This window comes from Lampetra fluviatilis, chromosome 2, assembly GCF_964198595.1.
Source record: "Lampetra fluviatilis chromosome 2, kcLamFluv1.1, whole genome shotgun sequence".
Lineage (NCBI taxonomy): Eukaryota > Metazoa > Chordata > Hyperoartia > Petromyzontiformes > Petromyzontidae > Lampetra > Lampetra fluviatilis.
Window position 1 is genome coordinate 21,813,071 of NC_136276.1, and position 25,044 is coordinate 21,838,114.

A 25,044-nucleotide genomic window follows, 5' to 3' on the forward strand; every position below is an offset into this window, starting at 1 on the left:
CAAAGATCCCCGGTGTAGCCCAGCAGACTAAAGGGGGCAAGTTTCCCCGAGCGAGCTCCTACTCAGGCTACGCCACACATAAGGGGGCATGCTATGGCCAGAATTCTGCCTGTGAAGTTAGTGGACAGCCACCTTTGTCTCCCGAGTGCTGGTGTGTCTATGATTATTACTAGCGCTATCCAAGGAAAGTCGCACATAACTATTTTTAGCAGGGTACTGCCAGGCTTTTGGCAGTAGGGGGCTGAGTAATTTGCAGGTAATTTTTTTTTACGTTGGGATGTTTGGCTAATACCAGTTATATTGTGCGATTATTAATATTATTATTATGGGGCTATGGGATGAAACACGAGAGGTTTGTGTGTGACCAGCACCACGCCCGACCGCCTTTGTCTCCCTAGTGGCGATATTTACACACCACACCAGGTACTCATTTGAGGAGGCTGAGTCGACTTAGGGGAGGCCCAGGACCGGTTAAGATATTCGTCACTGGCGTTGGCCGTGAGTGGGAATCGAACCCAGGTCGCTGGATTCGTAGCGCAGTGCGCTAAACACGACACTACCGCTCCCCAATAACACATATATATATACACACACATAAGCTGACTTGTAGTATACGGCGGTGGAGATTCTTAGCGCGGGGTGTCGCTGTGAGGTTTACGTGACTGCTATATAAATATATGGTTATGACCACAGCTGTAAAAAGCTTTTGACCATACAAGGAGGCCCCTCTTGGCTTGCCGTTGGTGGTGCACGATCCTTCGATGCCCTTTGGGTGTTTTGTTAATTATATTGATTGATGCATCCCTTACATATATACATACAAATATCCCGGACAATAAATCACTCCAAAAGTTACATATGTGAAACCAAAGGTACATATGTAAAAATTCACGTAAACCTACACTTGGTCGGTCGTGCAGCGTGCAGACAGACTGGGATCACACGGAGCAATCATCGCCCCCTACTGGCAGACTTATGTCCGCTTGGAGGCCACGTGCCGAGTCACCTCGCGCTGCACGGGGACAGCTGCCACTGTGGGTGCCCTTTCAAGTGGCTGAGGTGAGATTTGATGTAAGTTATCTACGCGTGCAAAGCGCTCCGAGACGCCCCAGCGTAAAAAGGGAACTCCGCCAAACACAACTCCATCTCTTTAACGTCACAGATCGCAATTTTTTGATCCAACGGTACAGCTGGATTCTTCAGAGTGCTACACTCAATCTGCTCACCAGGGGTGACAGCGATTACCACGTGTCTCATAGCCAGCATGCCGCATTGTACACGTAGCCGGTGGTCAGAAATCGTCAAGTTCCAAGTCAGTCCTGTCATATTGTTTCATGGCCTGCGGCGTGACAAGTCGTTGTCACATTTCACCTCTTACAATTTCTGCGTCCTTAAAGTTCACCCTGTGGCACACTAAATGGGTTCCACCTTACTGAGAGGAATTCACGCACGCACGTGCACACACTCTGGAAGGGTTACAGTTGCGTTTACAAGGATGATTATTTATTTATTTTTCAGCTAATGAGACACCCGTACACTGGCGTGTGCCCGAGACACACTCCAGCACCCACAGGACAGACAAAGAGAGGCACGGAATCCCTGCGGCACTAATTCTACACTGGGGCGGTGACGTGCCCCGCGTGAGCTCGTTTGCCGCTTCAGTTCAAACCTGTCGGGCCGCCCTGGTTATTATTGCGGTGTACTGACCATGAAATGCACGCCATCTGCATGACAGTGGACATTACAGATCCCGTGAAGTTGGGATGCCATGTAGCAACATTGCTCCCTATTGTCAAAACTACAGCAGTGTCCGTGAAAGACAACAGTGCCTTGCTTCGTGATGATAGCCTCGCGCTATAAGTATGGCACAAATGGCATATATGCTAAATTATGAATGATATTCTGCATTTATCTTGCAATGGGAATTATCCAAAAGGTTTCCTAAAACTGCATCTTTCAGCCTTGGACATTATCACTAAAATCCGGCAAGTCCATGATGTGACTCATTTTAGCCTCGGCAGCTCGTGGTTGTTCATTGCCACATCATTGAGATGTTCAAATGACAAGCCGCTTTGTAGAGCTATCATTAGTGGCCAGGTCGCTTTTGAAAAATAAGTTTCTACCTCAGTGGGCTTTGTCTGGTAGGATGGGGATGGTTCAGTGTTGTATTTGTAAGTGATTGGGTGATTTGTTTACCTTTCTTGTACTTTGCACTCCTATCGTTTTTTTGTGTTGTTTGTTGTTGTATAGTTCTTACCCCGTGTCCGTACTGGACATCTGTGAAATAGAGCTTTATAGCTCATCGGATTCCTCCTCCAGTGTAAATACATATTCTGATAACGTCTCTACTTCAGAGAATGACCGTTCCTGCTCTTGCATCTCAGCACACTGCGCAACAACGGAAGCCGTGCGCCGAGCGATCGCGATGCGAGGCCAACACTTGCACCGCGGCCCGTCGCGCTTCGGACGCACGCTCGTACGGTGTCGCACGTGGGGGATTCGTCACGTCCGAAGCCTAAGCGCCTCCCGTTCATTTTCAGGCGGAATGGTTTCATATGACGCACTGTCAAGTTACGAAAATAAAAAAAAATATGCGGGCCAGTCATCGCTGTGACCGATAAGAAGATCGCACCAGATCGGGCATTTCGCGTGTCGTCGAAGGGAACCCACAGGGCACCAAGAGGCGAGCGCCCGAGGGAGGCTTCACAAATGCAGCTGTGCTTCGGCTTTGAGGAGGAGGCAGTGGTGGAGGGGTAGGGCGGACGCTGAAGTCATGAGAGCCGGGCATCTGCCGCAGCCTTCCCATCCGAACTTGAGAATGGGGCTCTCGCAGCCAAAGTTTATTTGTTGTGGGAAGTCTGCGAGCCACGCTGGGACTGACGCCGGGTCAACGGAGAGAAGCAGGCCTGGGAACCGATGCTTCGGGGCTCTGCGTTCGCTTTCGTCGCTGCCGCTTGCTCCGTGGGAGGACCTCACATTGGCGCGAGACGTTTAATTCCAGGAGCACCTGCGCGGTGCATTTTATATTTGAACATGCAATAGAAAAACGTCAACGCACATCGCGCCTAATTTACGTGTGCCACGCGGGAAGAGCAGACTGCACGGTGGCACCCGCAGGGCGGCAACCAAGAGGAGTCAGTGATCATTCCTTACGTTTGGAATTCTGCGACATTCTTACAACGCCAGGCTGTCTGCTGGATGACAAGATGACTTAAGTCAAAGAGCATCGTGGTCAAGAAAGCCGAGTCGGACGTCCTAGACTGGACCGAGGGAATCATGGCGGGATCTGCATAAAATTTGAATGAAATGGTAAACATTTCTACATTTAAAACGAAGTCAGGTATAAAAAAAGTCAATAAAAAAATCGGTACTTAATTTAAGTAAACTAGAGCACAGTGGACTGTTGCCTCTCACAACACGAACTACAGTCGCACAGGTGACGGTTACGATGTCGTAGTTCAAGCTGAAGGTCATTAGAGACGTATGTGAACGACTATGCATGAGCAACAGAGGTCTGATCTTGTCACGAGGTTTTTTTTCCGCCGTCTATTTGACGGCGGGCGGCTCACTTCAGCAACAACAGCATGCCAGGTAAGCAACCGAGAGCGAAGAGAATCAAACCTTGAGCTCGGCTGGCCCAGGGTAGGGCTCGTTTATCGTTGCCCAAGTTGCCATAAAAACAGAAAAGCCATTTCAGTCTAGAAATGTCTAAGGGACCCTATTAATAAATAAATACTCGCCGAGTCTAATGGCTCGTGAGTTCAAAGTCACGCGCCCGACTCTCATTGGTGAGGAGCTGTCACAGGGGGAGGAGCCGACGTTGGGCACTCGATCCGATTGGAAGGTGGAGAACCATTCAAATCCGATGGTCGTCTAGATGAATTCGAATGAGCACGGGGGGGGACCAAATGCAAATGAGGGGTCGGTTGTGAGACTGTTGGGAGAGATGAAGGGGATCGGTGGAGAGTCGGTAGAGAATCGGGGAAAGTTAACGAAAGGACAGGGAAGAGGATACAAGGAGACAGAGTTCGGGGCGGCGCCTGAACGGGGTCACTCCCTGAAGCGTTACGCGCTCTGCTGCAGTCAGAATAAAGTCCAAGTTTCTTACTCCTTCGCAAATGTAGAAGTAAAATGCATGTCGGCAGATGTAACGTAGTGGGCAGGGTCAGGGAGGTGTCAAGTACGTGTGGCTTTTGGGCATGCGATCCTGTGGAGGGATGTTCACAAGCAAGTGTCATAGTCATCCTCGACATCGGATTCCTACATGGCAGGGTGGTGTACAAGCAGGAGTTGAGATCCATTTTCAAGAGGTGAGCCAGATGGCAACCGCGGTGTATACGTTTAACGTGGGGAACGTTTACATTTTTCTAACGATTTACGTGAATGAATCGAGAGGTTCCCCACCGAAGAATTCACCGCTCGCTTTCGGCTGCAGCAAGACGTCCAAGTGTAACGGCAAATGCTGGAGAAACTTAACAGTGCTTCGGATGAGTAGCCTTGGTTTAAAATGTTCATGCTTGCATTTTTTTCACCAATTATCAATATTTTGTATTGTTGTGACGCTTGCTTATCCTTGCCTCTTTTTACAGACGGTCCTGCCAAGTTTGCACAGTCGCGGGTGATTTTGCTGCTGTGTGATCCCAGTTGAGTAATTTGCAGCTAAATGTTTCAGCATTGGGATGTTTGGCTAATACCAGTTACTTTGTTTGATGTTAAGCTATGAAAGGAAATTGTAGAACCCGGAAGGCCATGCAGAATATGGAGAGAACAAACAGACTCCACTCAGAAAGGCACTAGAACTTCTTGCTGTGTGACCTCTGCACGACCCTGCTGCCCCAACGGAGTGTTCTGGAAAGAAACCACAGTGCCCAGGGAAAAGCCATGCCTACGAGGGGATAATACTCAGAAGGTTTGCACAGATGGGTTCACAACCCCACTTGCTGTACTGCCATCTCCTGGCCACCTAGCAGCCGAGCAGGTGTGGGAGCTTAATAAAGCTGTATGATTCACTGATTATAGCCTCCAAAGCACTGGGTTAAAGGCATGTGACCACTGTGCTCAGCCCAGTGAATCAAACGAGATGCAAATACGACATGCGTTAATGTCTTAATTGTGTATCGATTGCTAAGAGACTTTAAATAACCCATTATTCTCACCGCACACGGGAGCTTTGTGGCCACCGTCGGGCTCGCCAACATGTGCGATTTTCGACTCTAGAAGCTGCTCTTTGGAAAATTTCCCAGTCTCATTGTCACTGCGATTGACAGACAAAGGTGACATCACTTCCAGCTCCCGCTCCCGCTTATCGCCAGAAGGTCAAATTGCATCCCGCTGCTGCCAGAACCCTCAAAATCCACCCACCGCTCTCTCTATCTGGTTCGTGTCCACTGGGGTTGCCAGGTGATGGGAATAACAAAAACAGATCCTCGACGTAGCGTCCTCCAGCATTAGGAGTGTCAGTTGAGCTCCTCTAATGGACCCAGCTCACGTAACACGATCGTGCGAACAAGTCTGCCGAGTGCGGTGGCGGCGGTGGTTTCATTCAAATGCTGCCACTGTCCAGTGCACTGTTGTTCATACGTCGTTCTATGCCGCACCGCTCAAAGTCACCAGTGTCTTGCCAAATACGGCATCGAGTGTATCCGTGTCAACTCTGCAAAAGGCAAAAAGGTGCAGCCCTGCGTTTGCTTGCCGACGCCACTGCCGGCAGAAAGGGCCTCCACTATGAGGGGACCTCGAGAGGGCATTTCGTCGACTCTTCCTCGTTGACTAGACGTACTGGAATGGGTGGGCGTACACCACGCTGAACCCCACCGTACCTCGGCCTGCCGATCGCATGGTCTCCTTACACTTTACGCTGCTGGGTGGACAGCGGCGGTTGGGAGGGGGAGTTTGAGAAACTTGCCCCATCGTTTCAACGGCCACACCATGGGATGGGATGGAACTCAGGACGTTTGAAACAAAACTCTGAGCTATATAGCTCTTTTTCAGAAGCGACCTGGCCACAAATGAAAGCCCAGCAAATTGGGTTATCACGTGGAAATCTATAGCGGCCACAAATATTCTAAACGCACATTGATTCAAAATGTGGAGGGAAAAACGGAGGATCCGGAGAAAAATCCACGCGGGGAGAACATGCAAACTCCAAATATACACGAGTCAGGGTTGGGATCGAACCCACGACCTCCGATATACCAGACTCTGGTTTTGTAAGTCTAGAGGGGCGGCCTTTACACCACCGCAGCAGATCCCTGAGACTACGTCAACGCCGTATCCACCAATCAGCGCACAGCGACATGGCACCACCCCCGCATGTGGGTGTTGCGATACCTCACCTGTATCCGGAAGCTCCCCGACGCCAGATCCTTGATCAGAATCCTCACCTAGGGTACACGACACACGCGCCCCCACCGTTACGGCACCTGCAGCCCATCTCGGATGCGCTCGGCGCACAGCGGCATCTAAACCGCACGGGCGGGAATTGACGGGTCAACACCAGCACCACCACTCTTACATGGGCCAGACGAACCTCCGATTATCACGGTTAGCTATGTACGGTGTGAAAGAAGTTCAACATACATAGACACATTCGGATATGTGTCCGTGTAGCATGAGACCAAGGTAATTTGAATACATTACCAAAAAAAACCTCAACACATTTGTCAACAACACCATGATTGTGTTGCGATCGAAACGTCGTGATTTTTTCATTATAATTTTTCTATCTACGTGACTTTACCGAAAGACCCAAAGAGTAACAACACCATAGCTTTAAACGGAAAATTATAAAATCGGCTACGTTCCGAGCAATGGCCTTTCTTCACAGCGCATTATGTTCTCGTTGATGTGCTATGAATAATGGACAATTTGCATAAATGTTACCGATTCTACCTTTTTACTTTTAAGGCCACACTGTTATAGACGACCGTGTGGGGCTTGGTGTTTTGTGTGCTTGTGCACCACTGCCAACATCTCGCCACGGTGGCGAGATGTTAACTCCCTCTCCTGGTATGCAGGATGTCCTACGTAAAATCCTGATCCTGACACCTTTATATTTGGAGTTTACATGTTCAACCCGTGGACACGTGGATTTTTCTCCGGGTCTTCATACCCCCCCCCCCCCCACATTTAGAAACATGTGTTTAGTTTATTTGGCTGATATACATTTTCACTTGATAAGCCACTTCGTTGAGCTATCATTTGTGGCCAGGTCATTTCTGACAAAGTGCTACATAGCTCAGTGGGTATTACCTGGTGAAAAATCTTAATAATTTAAAGAGTTACATTTGTTGAACGCGCCACAACTTAAAACTGCTTCGACCAGGTGGCGCTGTGCACTCTGCAAACACCACTCGGCACTTGCGTCTGGTCTGCTCGTTGGCTCGGTGAAGGCACGGGCGTTAGCGTCTGGCTGGATAGGCACCCCGCTGCCCCCCACGCTGCTTTTCCTTCATCCCTAATGCAACGCCGTGGCCTTCTCCGCTCTTGGCTGCATTTCGTTTCTGGCGTTCGCGGCGCACTGTCTACACGGAGGGCCCGCCCAGAGCACATCTTTTCGCGAGGGGTTTACAAAACAAGTTCCACTTCTTGGGAAGTCACCAAAAAGCTGGTCTCGTGAAAAATGATTCCTTCCCCCCTCGGCTGGCATCGGAATGTGGAATTGTCGCCACTGGCAAAGAAGTGTGAAGAAGATAAGCAATGCCCTACTTTTTCAAGCAGGAAACCGCTGTGACCTTTTTGTGGCAACTCAAACTAGCCGAGTAGCTTCTGAGTTGTAAAATCCCGATGGATAAACAAGCTGTATTTAAATGGATAACTCACAGCGTTCGGTAGATGTGTGGCCTGGCCACAACCCTCATGCCAATGCAAGTGGAAGGATTTCCTCTTTTGAGAGTTTGCATTTCCGATTAGTAGTATTGCACATGTGTAAGGCTGGCATGCTGTGGGCTGCACACCGATAACAATGGTAGATCATCGCAACCACTCTTTCCCTGGTCGATATAAATGAAGGTACCTCCGTACTTGTTTATGTACCCGTAGGTATGTGCGTGCGTGTGTGTCTATCTACCAGTGGCGCAACAATACGTGTATTCATCCACTGAAAGGGATTCATGCGCTTATGGTGACTGAATTGAACCATGCGTTTGATGATCAGGTTTGTTCTGTTCTTGTAGATGTTTCATGCAATTTGCGTGGATGAACCCTGCAGCCACGAGAGGTGCTGCAATACACCATCATGTTTAAAAATAATTTATTCTGGAATATAATCTCAATCCTGAATTGTGACTGTCCATACAATTGCAAGGTAAGTGAAACGATACAGAGCTAATGGATGTAATATTTATGTATGTACGTTTGCATTTCTGCATGTGTCACGAAGGAGGGGAGTGTGGGGACTGGGGAGTGTAGTGGTCAGTGGCGACCCGAGTTCGATGCCTGCTAACAGCCAAGATCGACGACGAATATCTGAACCAATCCTCGGCCTCCCCTAGGTCGGTTCAGCCTCGAATAAGTATTTGGTGCGTTTTGTAGTAAACATGCATTGGAGAGACAAAGGCAGCTGGGCGGGGAGCTGACCACCCACCCCCTCTAATGCTGTGTTGGCCTTCATGGGTGCTCGCTAACAGCACTTGCCCCAACAGTCTGTTAAAGGCCCGGATCTCTGTAACATCTATTTTGTTTGTGTGAATGTGTGGAACAAAGATTACGTGAAAATGTACAAGTATATGTAGAGGAACCTTTACAACAAATGCGTTGTGATCCCATTCAGAATGTTTAAGGTTATTTGGAGCTGGGTCTTGGTACTGTACATGTGCAAGGCATTATCCAAAGTGCTCCATTATATCTGGCTGCTGTAAAACATTACATACACCACACACCAATAGTTCACATTTATGTTCGTCAATAATGCAAATGTACCGTTGTTGTTGTTCGATATGAATTTCAAAGCCTTTCTCCTTATTTTTACGTGAACAAAAATAATTGGCATCATCTCTTGTTAATATCATGTCCATGTATTTAAAAATGTAACAATGTATTTTATGTTCCTTTGAAACGACTTTGTATTTTGCTGCAGTCGTCTTCCCTTAACCCAGTGTTCATCATATCACAATGCCCACAGGCCTTGTTAACTACTTCGCCTAGAATACAGGGTTCTATCCCAACGCTGACACCTATATATTTGGAGTTCGCGTATTCTCCCCATGATCGCGTGGATTTTTCTCCGGGTCCTCCAGTTTTTCCCTTCACATTTATAATCAACAACACATATTTTGAGTATTCGGCAGCTCTACATTTCCACTTGATAAGCTACTTCATTGGGCTATCACTTGTGGCCAGGTCACTTCTGAAAAAAAGCTATATAGCTAAGTGGGCTTTACCTGGTAAAATGAACAATAGTTTAGTTTTCTAGTTTAGTTTACTTGAGTGCAGGCCATGATGTGTGGTCCCCGACAATACACAAATGCGAAAACACCCCCATCGTGCTGCTGTCAAACCCCAATGGTTTAAAATGTGTGGCGGTCCTCGCACTGATGATGTCTTATCGGCAAAAAGTGGCCTCCCCCTCTAAAAATGAGTGAAGATCACTCGAGGCCCTCAAAGTCTATGGGGACGTCTGAACATGAACGTTCAGACCTCTCTACACAGGCCCCATCCAGGAGCCACCTGTCCCACAACGTGAAAGGCAGTGAGAGCTCCGGGTGCAGGTAATGGGTTCATGTGTCCTTTCGTACTTGCGAAACCGATTGACCAAGCCGCAGCATTTGAGGTAAATCACGAGGCACATTTGTCAGGCCTGCAGTAATTTCGACGTCGCCTCATTAAATCATACCGCTCATGATACGCACACAACAAAGCGTGCATGTATAATATTATTTATTCTTTACAATTTAAGCACAGTATATGCAAATAATGTATCAATTCTTCCCTTGGATAATGAATTGACAAAATGAAATAATAAAAATGATCTGAAACACGATAGGACCAATACCTCGGCCGTGGCTGATCATTGTTTCAATACGGTGGGCTCACACGAAATTGATTTCTCTAAGACGAAGGTACTTAGCAAACCCACTGGCTATCAACATTGATTTGTTCATGAAGCCATCCATATACACAGATACAATTTCAACCGAGAAGATGTGTACAATCTGAGCAATCATTGGAAGGATGTTATTCACCAGGAAAAGTCATAACTGGCTGTGATGCCTCTATCCTACCTGCCTATGTTAGCAGTTATTTCCGACTCTCTGAGTTACATTACCTTGTTAAATGCCTTTACATTAAAGGGCTAAATGTCTTGCTAACATAGCTGCTGCTCCCTTTTCTTCGATGCGGCGGTGGCGCCCGTTGTTTAATAGGCTGAATGTCTCATTAACACAGCCGCTGTCTCACATTGACATGCTAATCTCTAATCTCGAACAATACATGCTAATCTCTAGCAACACAATAGCCGAGGTATAGCTAGCTCTGCTATCTTACATTTACTTGCAAATTCCATCTCCAGTCCCGCCCACTTAACCTATATAACATTTGGCTGCAGTAGCTCTCTCGCTACATTTATTCCTGCCTCAGCAGTCCGCCTGCTGTATTGTTTCACCTGAGGACGATTGCTCGTGTTGCGATCGAAACATCGTGATTTATAATTATTTTATTATATTTATATCTACGTGACTGTACCGAAAGACCCAAAGAGTAGAATTCCTGCAGTCACGAAAGCTATAAGTCAAGATTTATTCCCACACCTGTGGAACTGCCAGCACTGATTGAGCACCACCAAATGGGACGACGAGCAGCATCGGCCGACGCTCGCTGGAGCGTGCAGGAAATGCTTCTCGGGGGAAATTCTCCTCACGCCTCTGCCCAGTTCCGCCATACCTTCGGCTGGCTTGGCGGAGGTCTCGTGGGCGCTGGGGGTGAGAGGTTGTCTGGGCACTGGCACCCCGGGCGGGCCGCTCTCAACGCCCGCCACCTGATTCATCTCCACCTCGTCTGTGTAGTGTGGGGTGCTCGGGGCCATGTGGCCCTGCCCGGGCGGCACCTCGGAGTCCTCCTTCTCTTCTGGCTCCTCCAGCAGCGTGACCTGCAGGGCCAGCCAAAGGGAAGGACATTGCACCACGGGTTCAATGAAAATTAACAACAAAGGCTTTTTTTTTTACTTGTCACTGACAGCAAATGAAGAGTTTGAACATGACATTAAAATAACAGTTTGAACACGTCAGTTGAATTGTTGGCCTAACTTAAATGGACATTGAGAAACCGGTAGTGTAGCCCTTTGTAAATCCACTGCTGAATGAAGGCCTCCCCATGTCATGCAGGTGATGGGGGTTGTTTGGCCATACTTCGCCGCGATGTTCATTGTGGGTTTGTGAAGGCAGAGAACGGACGTGGGGACATAGAAGTAACATGTAACAATGCATTTTGCTGCATTGCCCAATTGCTGCCCACAACACCTGCTATGCATTGTGGTCAACTATCCAGGCACTATGCAGGCTCAGCTGTGCTCACTTTCTTCGAGATCTGGATGAGATCGGGCACTTTCTGGGTGAACGGTCATCCCAATAACAATTGGTCTTGTGAAACGTCAGCGGGAAATTTTTATATTCAAATCACAATTATTTTTTCATGCATTTAGCGCTTCATTTCAAGTTGACAATGCAAAGTGTAACATGAATATTGTGGTGCTGATTTTAGTCTGTCAATCCCTGCACAGAATTAGGGGGAGTGGGGGTTGTTTTCTATCGTGAGGAATCGCACACTTCGCTATCCGCAGGGACCAGAAGGGTGAGTTTCTTGTATGTGCCATTGAATTGAATTATCTCACCAACCGTACGCAACTTCGTTGTTTAAGCGTCTTATTTAAGAACTGAGAGTGTTGAGAGAATGGTCATTGATGATGTGGGTTACTCAAAAAACCACAGCAATGAGAGATCTCAAAAGCTTTTGTCTCTCAACATGCAACACGATTTTGCATCTGTTTATATTTACTGCGAGCGATGCCATCGCTGTGCTTTATTTCTGTGGCTCTATTTCCCTTGGCTTACAATATGCCAATACGGAATATTCCGGAAATAACAGAGGCAGTATCATATGACTTTTAATACTTACTCTTTTTGCAAATATGGCCGACCTCTAAAAACTGCTGCACTTCGAGGCCCTTAATTAAATCCTATCGCGCTACACCAACAAAAACACATACTTTTTTCCCCTACCACAATTGAGAAACAGAAATCAGAGGCGCTGTTACCTCCAAGGCCACGACGAATGATATTACATGCCTCAAAATTACCCCATGACCCGCGTAACATCTCTCAAGGTGGCCCACCCACAATCACGAGCCGCCCTTGATGTGACTCGCGAATGTCTTTCGAACGTCGTCAATATGACCCCGAGGGCCATCCTCAAAATGGCCACCGCCTGAGAGCGTTTTCTCTTTGAAGATACCGAATTGTTAAAATGGCAGGAGGAGAAGAAAACTACCCACGGTTGTGGTTTTGTTCACATTGCGTTTGTGATCGTCTCAGGCCAATGGGCACAGTAAACAAGTCAGTTGTTGATATTTGATGTGACTTTTAAAGGTTTAAAAACGTTCGAAGTATGTTGCTGTAAACTAAAACAATACGATTAAAAATAGCTCAGTAACATATGTTTACATTTAAAAAGGACAATTAGAATATGTGGGTAAATACATTTATAACAATCTGGAGTCAATTTTCCACACGTCACATTTTGTTAACATGCATTTGTTTCTGAATATTCACACATCATCTTATGAAAGTGAAAAATAACCTCAACAATGTATATATATAAAGTATACGATGAATGTAGCTCGTAAATTTCTTATAAACACATCTGGTTTTAGATGCTATGTTTATGAAACTTGTAATTTTCAATATTGATATTGTTGCTGCGTCGTCTCAATACTCCCCCTGGGGGTGTGAGATGCCCTTTCGGGGGTAGCGAGACATGGCCAGATTCTTTTTTAGAAGGTAAATAATTGAAAAGACAAATTAAGCACGGGCACGTAAGTACAACTACTTTCTTTTATCAAACCCTATGTATTTATTAACATTATCATATATTTAACGATTGAGAAGCAAAAGGGTGCAAGGCTACAGTAAAGGTTAAGAACCACTGGCCTATAGCTATAAAACAAATTGAGCCCATTTTTGTTTTACAGTTTGAGAACAACACACGGGCAAATGATCTTAATGGCGGTACTCCGGAGTACCAAATAATACAAAATGGCCGAGGCAATTAAATATTTTATTTCTGGGACATTATTTTTTTCCAGGAGTAAACTTAACTCCGCGACTGGGGTACCAATCAACCCTAAACCAGTGCTACTCCACGATGTCAAAACGCCAAACATTCAGGGGCGGTTTCTTCATTAGGGCGATTGGGCGACGCACCACCAATGTGTGAAAGGGACTTTTTCAATCACATTAACAATCTCATTCAACCACAGAGCTATGCTAGCCGTTACTGTGCCTCTGGATATAGTCCAACCAGCGTCATGTCACGTTCTGTGGAGTACCGCCTCTTTTTGGGCGATTTCACTCCGGCTGAGAATCGCCCCGTGTGGTCCCATAGATTTACATTCAAAGATGTTTTTTTTCGAAGGGCGGGCGCTGCAATGCATTCTCTATGGCTTCCGGGAGGGCTCGCACTAACGTGCTTACGTCATCATACGTAAGCACGTTTCAGTCAATAAAATTATTTGTCGCCACCTAGTGGAATCTTTAATAAAAGAAACTGAGTGGATTGTAATAATAGTGAGTATAGAAACAAACAAGATGTATTGTAAAAGTCACTTTATTTTTCATTAATATTAAAGAAGTGAAGTTGCCTTTACATGCTTAAGCTGTTAATTTATCCATTGCATGGGTGGACCTTATCCTTATCAATCATCCAAACATTTGCCCCCCCTGAGAGATTTTGCAGGAGCCGCCACTGCAAACATTAGCAGACAAAAATCCGTTATCGAAAAATTCAACTTTGAATAGTGCATAATAAACGTTTTTGGGTTAGATCGCGTTACTTATAAATGTGTCATAACCCTCCACCACCCGACACGGCCAATCAGCAAAAAAGTGTCACGTTGACAAAAGACAAATAGTTCACTACTTTAGCCCACCGGTGTGTTGAAGAGTGAATCCACAACATTTACAGTTTTTGAGTACGACGTTTCGCTGGTAATCACATCCAGCATTATCGGGAAATTCTCCAAAATGGTGAAGCACCGTGTACAGCTCGTCGAGATGAGTCGATTGCTGCATCGCCGACCATCAACAGACTAAAAATGACTGCATCACGGACATTATGCGAGAGCCGGGCTACTATGGCACCCCGGCGTACTACCATAAGGTTCAAATGACGATGTTGAGATTCCAAGGCTTCAGTAAAAACCCTGAAAGGGTCAGACAAATTGTGTTTGCATTCCTCTCGCAGACTAAACATCTACTGGTCCCCGGTACTGTATTTAATAATATATAATAATGTACATTCCAGACGTTTTCAATCAACCAATAGGGCGAATGCCTCCCCATGCCATGTTGGTCACGGGGGTTTGTTGATCAGAACTGGTTCTGATATCATTAGCCGTATGCGTGAATCAAACTTGGGTCGCTGTGTTAACCATGTACCGCTGCCTCTGACCTCAACACTGCAGGTACCAGGCTCATAATATGTAATGTTAGGATTCCCATCTGCTTTCTTGAGTCATATAAAGATATCTGATCATGGATATATTGATATGTGGACATTTTTTATGCGCAGAAGCCGGTTTACATTAAATGCGTGCGCATGAGGACGACGTTGATTTGCGTTAAAAAATTAAACCAACTATAGCATATCTCGTAATTTCACGCAAAACGTATAAGGGAAGCGAATTAATCCCGTTTCACCGAGTTAGTTGCACTTTCATTTGTTTAACCCGATACATTTATTGGACAAACACTTGCGGTGTAAATGTGGCCAATGAATAACTACAATGAGGTCACATTCGTATGGGTGGAACGAGTCTCTCTCTCTAACCACCGTGGATGTCCCACAAAGTGGAACTAATTTCATTGACCCCACCAGTTTTGTGGGCTGAGTAAACCCCTGACTGTGATTCGATTTGAACTCGCAACCCTCTGTCAGTCACGCTGCCCCAGCTCCATCTGATAACGCCACAAATCGGGAAATGCGGTTCCCCGTGCCAAGCACGACTAGGATTAATCCGGTCACACAAGGATAAACATTTTTTCTTATTAAAACGACAGCTAATGCTGCGGACTGACGGCTTCATAGCCGAAACGCGACCTCCGTGAGAAAATGACCAGGGCTCGTGATTACACACACACGTGTGATTACACACACACGTTATTACACACACACGTGTGATTACACACACGCGCGGGGGGGGGCTCGTGGAGGTGCTGGACTCAGCATGTATACAAGCTGACTTCAACGCCAAAGGCGGTTCAGAGGTCTTGCCGACTAAAATAACATTTTTTTCCATTTTCCCTCCCACTAGCCTTCCTTGCAAGGACTCAGAATGCGCTGCCCAAAATAGAGGTGCGGCGAGAGTGGACTTGTGGTGGTTGTGGCCTTGCACCCCCCCCCCCAAACATAGGCATGTTTGCATTGCCCTCGCCGTTGCTTACTGTGGAAATGATCTACAAAACTTTTAAAGTCAACATTTAAATTATGAATTAAAAGCTGGTCCCGTGCAAGGAATTATGGCTGGCTTGCGCGCGTGTTCGCCTGGCATGCTCCTCTGTGGACGTTACACACATCCAGAACATCTTCACATGGGCCTCAAGACTATTTTTCAGTAAGGTCCTGCCAGGCTTTAGCAGGATGGGGCGATGTTGCTGCTGTGTGTCATCTAAATTGAGGAATTTTGCAGGTGATTTTTCCAGCATTTTGGATATGTTGGCAAATACCAATTATGGACATTGTTTGTGAGGAGACCAGAAAAACTGGAGGAAACCCAAGCAGAAAAGGGGGAGAACATAGGAACACATGAGTTGGGAATCGAACCCAGGCCCTTCTCGTTGTAAGGCATAAGTGTTGCCACTGCACAACCCTGCTACCCAATTAACCAATTGGGAGAAAAAACGAGGTTTCGCACTGCCATACAATTTTCAAATGGCTGTCTGGAATGGACAATGGACAAAAATTAAAAGGTTAAGGTTTGCATACATACCTCAACTATTCATCACAGAGGTGTTTTTGGGGGTTAGATCGCGTAAATATAAATGTGTCGTTAAACCCCCCACCACCCGACACAGCCAATTAGTAAGGTTTTTCACGTAAACAGAACACGCCAATTCATTACCAGTACAGCACATCGGTGTGTTGTACTAGTAACATCATCCAACTTGATTTGAAGCTTTCGTGACAGCAGGAATTGCTCTTTGGTTCTTTTGCTAAAGTCACGTAGAAAGAACGTGACTTTGTTATCTACAAAGGTAACAATAAGCATTTGACCCACTTTCCTAATCGGGATGCTCTTGGAACGCTTAACACTCAGTAAAATGTCACGAAGCATAATTCATTCACCATGTTGGCCAGCCACTTGGAATATCACCTGCCATTGTTAGCTGTGGCCAGGAATCGAACTCAGGCGGCGAGGTGCATTGCAGAGCAGAGGTCGCAAACGGGTTTTAATTCCTTACCCGTACCCGTACCCGGCTGCACCAGGGTCGCAAACAGGTACCCGTACCCGTACCAGGCCGGGTACGGGTATGGGTTACCCGTACCCTACCCGATACCCAGCCGGGTACGGGTAGCCGGGTATCGGGTAGGGTACGGGTATCGGGTACCCGATTGCGACCTCTGTTGCAGAGTGAGCAAACTACTGTGCCACCGCTCCCCTGACCCATTCAAGTCTCGTAATTATCTAAGATCCTTAAAACACACTGAAGCTCTACATGTATTAACAGATTTAAAAAAAAATAAGAGCAGTGGAATGTTGTAAGGCAACATGCTCGAGAAAAATCTGATATTTAGCAATTTGTGGAAAGGAGTGCAGTGATAGAGGTAATGCAACCAGTAACATTTAGTGGTACAAAGGTTGGTGTCATAACAATGTTAAAGGTGACAAAAACACATCCGGCTTTGAAATAAGTTCCCGTTTTATTGCTTTAGGATTACGGTTTCCCCCGAGGCAATGTAAGACAAAGATCCCCCTTTTAGCCTGAAACAGACCGTTGGGGCAAGTGCTGTTAGCGAACTTGTAAGAAGGCCGGCATGGCACACACACGCACACTATTACGGCTGGGCGGTGTTGGCTCTACACATTTCTTTAGAACTTCTTCTTGTGTTTAGTTTGTTGCCCTTCCCCTGCACCTCTGATTAGCACGGTTGGTTACGTACGGTGCTGAGGCGGGGTTGGTGGATCGCACCAATGCCACGAAACGACATTCCAGTGGGCCATTTGGTCATCATACCCTGTCAGAAGATGGCAGTCCAGCAAGCGGATTTATCTACATTTATTTCCATCTGTATGGGGATATAGTGTTGCCCCACTCACCTCTGTGGGTTTTCTCCGGTTTCCTCCCACAAGTATAATAACTCATAAATGGAGTCGGACAAACATCCCAATATCGGGCCACAGAGCTTTGGCAATTGCTTGCGCTGGTTCTGGCTGCCTTCCCGTTCATCAGAGGTCGCAAACGGGTTTTGATTCCTTACCCGTACTCATACCCGGCCGCACCAGGGTCGCAAATGGGTACCCGTACCCGTACCCTACCCGTACCCGTACCCTACCCGAAATGAGTGACAAACGGTTACTCACCATTGACTCACGGCCTACCCGTACCCGTACCCGGCCGCACCAGGATCGCAAACGGGTAACCGTACCTGTACCCGGCCGGGTACGGGTAGCCGGGTATCGGGTAGGGTACGGGTATCGGGTAGGGTACGGGTATCGGGTACCCGACTGCGACCTCTGCCACTCGTCAGTGGTTTCCCATGCCTCTGAATAAAAGGAAACTGCCCAAAACAAATCTGCAACTTTATTGGGCATGAGTCTTATCATGGGATCAAAGGGTATAACTGGAGCTGTCTCCAAATCACCGTGCCCCCTCTCCCCTGCACCTACAGCATTTGTTCCATGCCTGTATTTGTAAAGAAACCATAAATACTAAACCACAAAAAAGCAGAAGAAGAACACAACTACCTAATTATTATGCTGTGTCAGGGAAACTATGGCTAGGTAATTCAAACTGTCGTTGTGGACAGGGAAGCATTGTTAGCAATGTTAAGTTAATTGTCTCAGCCGACTTTCGTTTAACGAAATGTATGACATTTAATGACTGACTTTTGTTTGTGCACCGTTTTTGGGTTCTTCTGTGATGTGTTTGTTTGTCTGTTTTACCTCAGATTCCTGTTTTGGTGGATTTAGCTCTAATGTCTATTTGCCTTATTGTTGTTTCCTTTTGTCGCTTTGGTGAGCGGGGGTCATCTCTGGCAAACGAGATTACCTTAGGCCTCCTGAGTTTCTCGCCTCGTGAAACAAAACAAATGCTCGCAACTTGATAGCTCTGAGCGCCAGCGGCCGTGAAATATAAGCACAGGGGCGAGCCATGCAATGGCGTGCTGCGTGAAGGGATTGCATTGAGGCGATCTGATTGTCATCGCACAGACACATCGGGGTCTTGTACTCCATTAGATCAAGCGCCGCAAGAGCAGTGTTGTGCCCAGTCAGGTGACACCACCAGGCTGAGGAAAACTGATTAGATGAAAAGTAAGTGAATCAAAAATACTCGCGGAGAGCTCTGGCACCGACGTCAATGCCTTAATCGCACAGCAAACCTCCGAAATCACTCTCCCAACTCGTGCAACGTGCTTCCTTGATGTCTGTCCTGAAACACGCAACATGTAGCTGTTAAAATAACATTCGATACTAGTATGGTCCTTTGGACAACAAACTGAGACAACATTACCGTAAGAACAAGTCTGAGCCCATAAAATTACCCAACGTAGATTACGTATAGTCCGGTTGGGTTCACGTTAACTACAACACCTACTTTAATGCAATCAGCTGTTGTGTAACACAAAGTCAAGCAAAATAATATGGCACTGGATAACACTTTGTTTAACCTTAGTAGCTGTAATTAGAATTTCAGGTGATAGGTGCTATGCAACACAACAGTGTTCATTCTATGTTTACATTTAGAAATGTAAAAAATTAACCATGCGTTGGTTAATGTTATTCTACTTTTTCAAATGACAATTTTTCAATATACCTTTCAATGGGCCTGAGATAACGGTAGAAATTCAACGTTCCTATGGCAGGAGGCAATACATCCACTCAACAAGCACTGTTGACTTCCCCAAATATGACCCTCATTTTACCTGCCTCAGCGCCACCCAGCCAGGTTCAAAACATTGCTGAGATGACTTTGTACGCTCCTGAAATTAAGAGGCCCAAATGTCACGTAATTATTGGCTATCGTTTTTTATTCAAAACATTGGATCCTTATATTTAACTGCACCACTTATGAATGTCAACTCACGACATGGGCAGCTGTAAAAAGATATCGTTTGTTGCTACAAACTCGTGATGTTTGTTGCATCAAGCACCGCTTTGCCACACACTCATACCCACGCTCATTTTACTCAAGACGACGGTTCGCACTTCATATATGGAGCAAGAAAAAAACCTCGTTCACCTGCACACAATGTTTGCATTTTACTGCATAAAAAGTGCTTTCCGCAAATGAACCACAATACCTTGCTGATATTGTCAAGGAGCATAAACTATCACGCAACATCCGGTCATCCTCGCAGCAGCGACTTTTGGCTAGCCATCGAACAAAGACGGTCTACCGAATCGCGTGCTTTCGGATGTGCTTCAGTGGCCGTCTGGAACGCTCTTCCTTCCAATATTAGGAAGCCACTGGAGCTATGCACTTTTAACTTTAGATTTGTGTTTTGTTTGTTGTCCTTCCCCCGCACCTCTGATTAGCACGGTTGGCTACGTACTGTGCGAAAGAAGTCCAACATACATATATAAATACATATGCATGAGACTTGGAAGCCTCGCAAGGCTGGTGACAAGGACACTGAATTAATGAGAGTGCCAAAATTCCCGTACAATTGCCTAACTGTATTTCGTAGCCTATGGGATACATTTCTCAGTTTTTAGACTAAAACATTATTCTGTGCATGCGAGTGAACACAACGTGCCATTTATACCGCTCAAATTCATGGACGATGACTTAAAACAGAGAAGAATTGTTCCATCATGTAATGGGCCGCCTCAAAAGCCGTGAGCTCTTCTGGCAAACAATTCAGACTCGCACAGAAATGACTGATGGCAGTCCAGTGGTCTACGTACCAACTGGCCATCACTCTGGAAAATAACATCCCACTCCTGCAAGACCAATGAAGGCCGCTTGTGTTTCGTAGTTTGTGTTTGCCGTTTTTTTGGATGTTGTGCTTTCATCGGGTTATTGTCCCAAGCAAGTGCTACCCTCCTTTCAGAAATATGCAACCCAAGTTAGTGAGAGAGCATTCGCCTTGCGAGGCCTCCACTCAGCTGGGGCATGTCCTGAAGGAACAACTAGCCATCTACCTAGAACAGCAGGCATCCCAGATTTATGCACAAACTTGCAAGCTTTTACGCACAGTTTGTGTGCATTTTACTGCGAATGAATTGGCAAGGTGGTCTCGCAGCATCTGTTTTCCCCATGTTCTTACACAGAAGCCCAGAGGGATATTCAGTAAACCAAATAAATAATCGCACGAGTAAATGTTAAACGCGCGTTAAATGTATACGTATATGTTAGTGCAGAAAGGGCGACGCTGTCCAAGACTGCAAACGAAACACATCTCTCCGCCGAGGGACTGCACAGCGGCGGGAGACAGTTGCGCAACGCAGACGTAGCGGACGGCGCTCGAGCGGTGCGGTCCACGGCATGCAGCTCGCAGTGCAAGGTGACAGCTCCGCGCCCACGTGCCCACGTGCCCACGTGCCCACGTGCCCACGTGCCCACGTGCCCACGTGCCCACGTGCCCACGTGCCCACGTGCCCACGTGCCCACGTGCCCACGTGCCCACGTGCCCACGTGCCCACGTGCCCACGTGCCCACGTGCCCACGTGCCCACGTGCCCACGTGCCCACGTGCCCACGTGCCCACGTGCCCACGTGCCCACGTGCCCACGTGCCCACGTGCCCACGTGCCCACGTGCCCACGTGCCCACGTGCCCACGTGCCCACGTGCCCACGTGCCCACGTGCCCACGTGCCCACGTGCCCACGTGCCCACGTGCCCACGTGCCCACGTGCCCACGTGCCCACGTGCCCACGTGCCCACGTGCCCGGGCTTGCACGGAGCTCGCCAGCGTCGGGACAGCGGCACGGCGACCACGGAGGAGAGCCGCGCGCAACGCACGCTGTGCACGAGGGGGCACGCTGCTGGTCAGAGGACAGGTGTCTGTGGGAGAGGCTCGCGGGGTGCATTTCCTGACTCCATGCTGGACATCTGCAAAAAAGAGCTTCATAGCTCATCGAATTCCTCCAAGTCGGAGTAAAAAGTCTGATTATGATTTGTCTAGCGTACATCCTTACTGGACGCCATTTCGAGTGGCCTATTAAAAAAACAGTTTAAAAACTTTCCCATGACCTGAAACAGAAACCAAAGTAATCAATTACAAACTGTATATCCCAAAAACTGGCACAAGCCTCGGCTCCTCCCTTAAGTCCTCCACAGATACAAAGCCCCCTCTCCCATTCCCTGGGAATGTCTATCTTTTTCTACGTGCTCAGCCTGAGAACCATGTGCTCTAGGGACAGGCCCCTCACAAACCATCTGAGCCGGCATGCCATGCTGCAGTTTGCTCCCTAAACTCATATCGGCAGCTGTCTCGGTCACGGAGCACATGGAAATAGCTACGTTACCCTCCCAAAGGGTGTATGTGCATGCATGGAGGGTAGGCTGCAGGAGGGGCAGCAGAGGCAACACCACTTGGCAGGGTGTGTGCACAATGAGCGCACATGGCTTCATATCAGTGCTAGTTGATAGCACGGGTTAAGAGAATTAATAAAAATTTTGGGAATATTATTAATAATTATTCTATTGAGCTGTATATCGTGTGTACTGCTCAGTGGCGAGATGTTAACCATCTCGCCTGATATACAGGACGTCGTGGGTTCGATCCCGACCCTGACACTGTATATTTGGAGTTTGCATGTTCTCGCCGTGGTCGCGTGGATCTTTCTCCAGGTTCTCCGGTTTTTCTTTGCACATTTAGAAGCATGCTTTGAGAGTATGTGGCTGCTATACATTTCCACATGATAAGCCGCTTCACTGAGATATCATTTGTGGCCAGGTCGCTTCTGATGAAGAGCTACATTGCTCAATGAGCTTTATCTGGTAAAATACAAATCGTTTTCAAATAAAAAATAGTTTAGTTAATAGTTACACCGATATGGTGAATAGGATCATTATTTATAGTTTATTAGGGGACTTATTTATTTATTTTGATATTCATATTTCACCCTTGTAATATTACAGAATCTTTCACAATGAACTTTGCAGCACAGTCAATTTCTGTAAATATTCAATTCCCACAGATACTGTAACGTTTGCTCCAATCATAATTCCTAAGAAGAAAATGAGCCTACAGGATTTACATCAATAACGATCTATTCATCACCATCAATAAAGTATAATTGCAAGTAGGGCCTTCATCCCATGCACCTTCTTGTCAAAAAAAATTTGATTGCGGGTTAAGATAATTCATTTCCATATTGGGAACATTATTAGTATTCATCATTGTTTTTATCGAGCTGTCATAAATTCACACAACATACAAATTCCCAAAGCAGAATAAATGTCAGTTTTTGTTTCTCCAGAAAAAGCCCCCACGGAGTGTCAGGCCTGCTTTAGAAGGTTCCTGCATGGAGATGCTGGGCCCAATTCGATTTTGTTGAAGAAGTGTTTATCATATTGAAGAAAGCCCACAAAGGGGGTGACACTCAAAGGCCCAAGCAGACAGGCTGAAGAACCGACCGTCTGTGAGGCCACCTCCTATCTATGGGACCCTTTTTGCCAGCATTAAAAATGAATGATGAAATAATACGAATATGCGTTTACCCCTTTCGGGCAACAAGACAGGGGGTGTTGAGATGTTCAAACACCAAAACAGACACACCTAATGCAAAGGCATCAAAGTCTGAATTAACCACACGTACCTGTGGCAAAACATGGAAACGAACATGCTCTGATAATACATCCATTGTCATTGAAACTGATTGGCCTACACCAGAGACAGGCTTCTTTATGGCCTTGCCTCACCAGTTTTGAACCACAGAATGCCAAAAGGTGAACAGTACAGAGACAAAGCCACTTCCGTGCCCTCGTCTAGGAGGCCGCTCTCCTAGCTTACAGTTACATGCTAATTTCTCACATTAACATCACTAGCCCCGGCCAATTCTTTATGACCCTTGGGCTACACCCATTTCAAACCTTTTAAAACAGTCTGCTTCAGCAGCAGACCAAGCTTTCCCACCTGATGATGGACGCTTGTGTTGCGCCCGAAACGTCGCGATTAATTTTATTTTCTACCTACGTGACTTTACCGAAAGAACCAAAGAGTATGGATTCCTGCAGTCACGAAAGCTTCAAATCAAGATAGTACAAAGGCAATACAAGTATCAAAGCATTCGTAGCTCTGGTTGAGCAGCTACATCTATGGGACCTCCTGCCTGCCTTGCTGCCCAGTAGGTTCCGGAGGGTCACAACACATGATCCACCGGGTCTTCTCTCCAAAGAGGGAAGCTCGAAAGAGACAGATTCCAGGTTTCCACCGTGGCATATAGGGTTTATATATTTCAATGAGTGTTCGGGTCCATTGGTGCAGCCTGGGGTGACTGTTGTTCTCTGCGTGCGTATCCACGCCACCTGCTCCGAGCCTGTTGGCGATCCTCATCGCTAGACGAAACGTCATCTGAAAAGGAGATCTCAGATGCAGCCAAATTATTCTTCCAGAATGACTCACGTTTGCCAACTCTCTACGAATCCTACTTTGACAAACGAGGTTTTATATCCCTTGCTTCAGAAGCCCAGTGGAAATGTTTACCAAGCGTGCCGTGGTGGTGCGCCGACTGCAGTTAAAGGCAACGGAGGAAACTCCGGAGCAGCTGAGCAACGGAACGTCTCAGCCAACGAGCGTCTCGACAGAAGGAAGGATGGGAGCGGAAGAGCCGAGCCCAATCAAATGCGTGTCCAAAGGGCAGTATGTACGTGCATGGGCACTGTGTGGTGGAATGTTTTTGTTTCCTATTTCCACAGATGCTGTTCTGGCCTTAAATTCCAATGAAGCTGTTGGCTAAGTACTTAAATAAGAACACGTGGAAAATAGCAGTCCGGTCAGAACTCCGCCCGAACAAACTTTCCATGTGCTTTTCATGAGCTAAGTGGGCATCAGCCACATCAAAATAACATTACAGAAAAAATAAATAAAAACATAGGGGCCTGCAAAGATGATAAGCAATTGCAAGTACTGTATATATTTCTATCATATGTCAAATCGCACACGAGGCAGGCATGTGGCGAACATATTATTGAATGCTATGCAGCAAAGGACTTTGCTAACAAGGTTTCAAGGCAGTTGGCAGTCAGAGATGTCGAATTTCGATGCCCATTCTGGCTTGTGAGATTACAAGCGTGTATAAGCCAAAGTTTGCCAAGTGTCGTTTTGTGGCTGCACATTGCACCGTGACACGACAATCGTGACATCAAGGATTAACCACATGCAGCACCAGCCCTGGCTACTGGAAAATAATAACAGCCTCAAGTTACCCACGCTCGGTGAAATTACGAGAAGCTGGTTCACACGAATTAAACGTTGCTTTTCTTCCAGACGGAATTTCTGGAGTACTCATTTAAGCAGCAAAGCAATGCTTCACCAATAAAGTAGATCTTCTTATTTTGTATGGCTGATGTAGATGCAGAGCAACAACTATAATTTCACATTCAGGTGGTCAAACCCAGACAACCACATCAGGAGCAGCGGAGAGTGTATCATTGCTGTGATGTCTCCA

The 25,044-nt window shown here is 46.7% G+C and overlaps 1 protein-coding gene across 8 annotated transcripts in view; it reads right to left on the reverse strand.

Moving 5' to 3' along the window:
• Positions 1–25,044, reverse strand: part of LOC144944131 (uncharacterized) — a 290,632-nt gene that overhangs the window by 77,100 nt on the left and 188,488 nt on the right. For all 8 annotated transcript variants that reach the window (XM_078872236.1, XM_078872237.1, XM_078872233.1 and 5 more), the window contains 2 exons: positions 10,879–11,083; positions 6,336–6,383 (listed from right to left, as the gene is read on the reverse strand). In XM_078872236.1, coding sequence (XP_078728362.1) covers positions 6,336–6,383; positions 10,879–11,083 — 253 coding nt within the window. The remainder of the gene's footprint in view (positions 1–6,335; positions 6,384–10,878; positions 11,084–25,044) is intronic.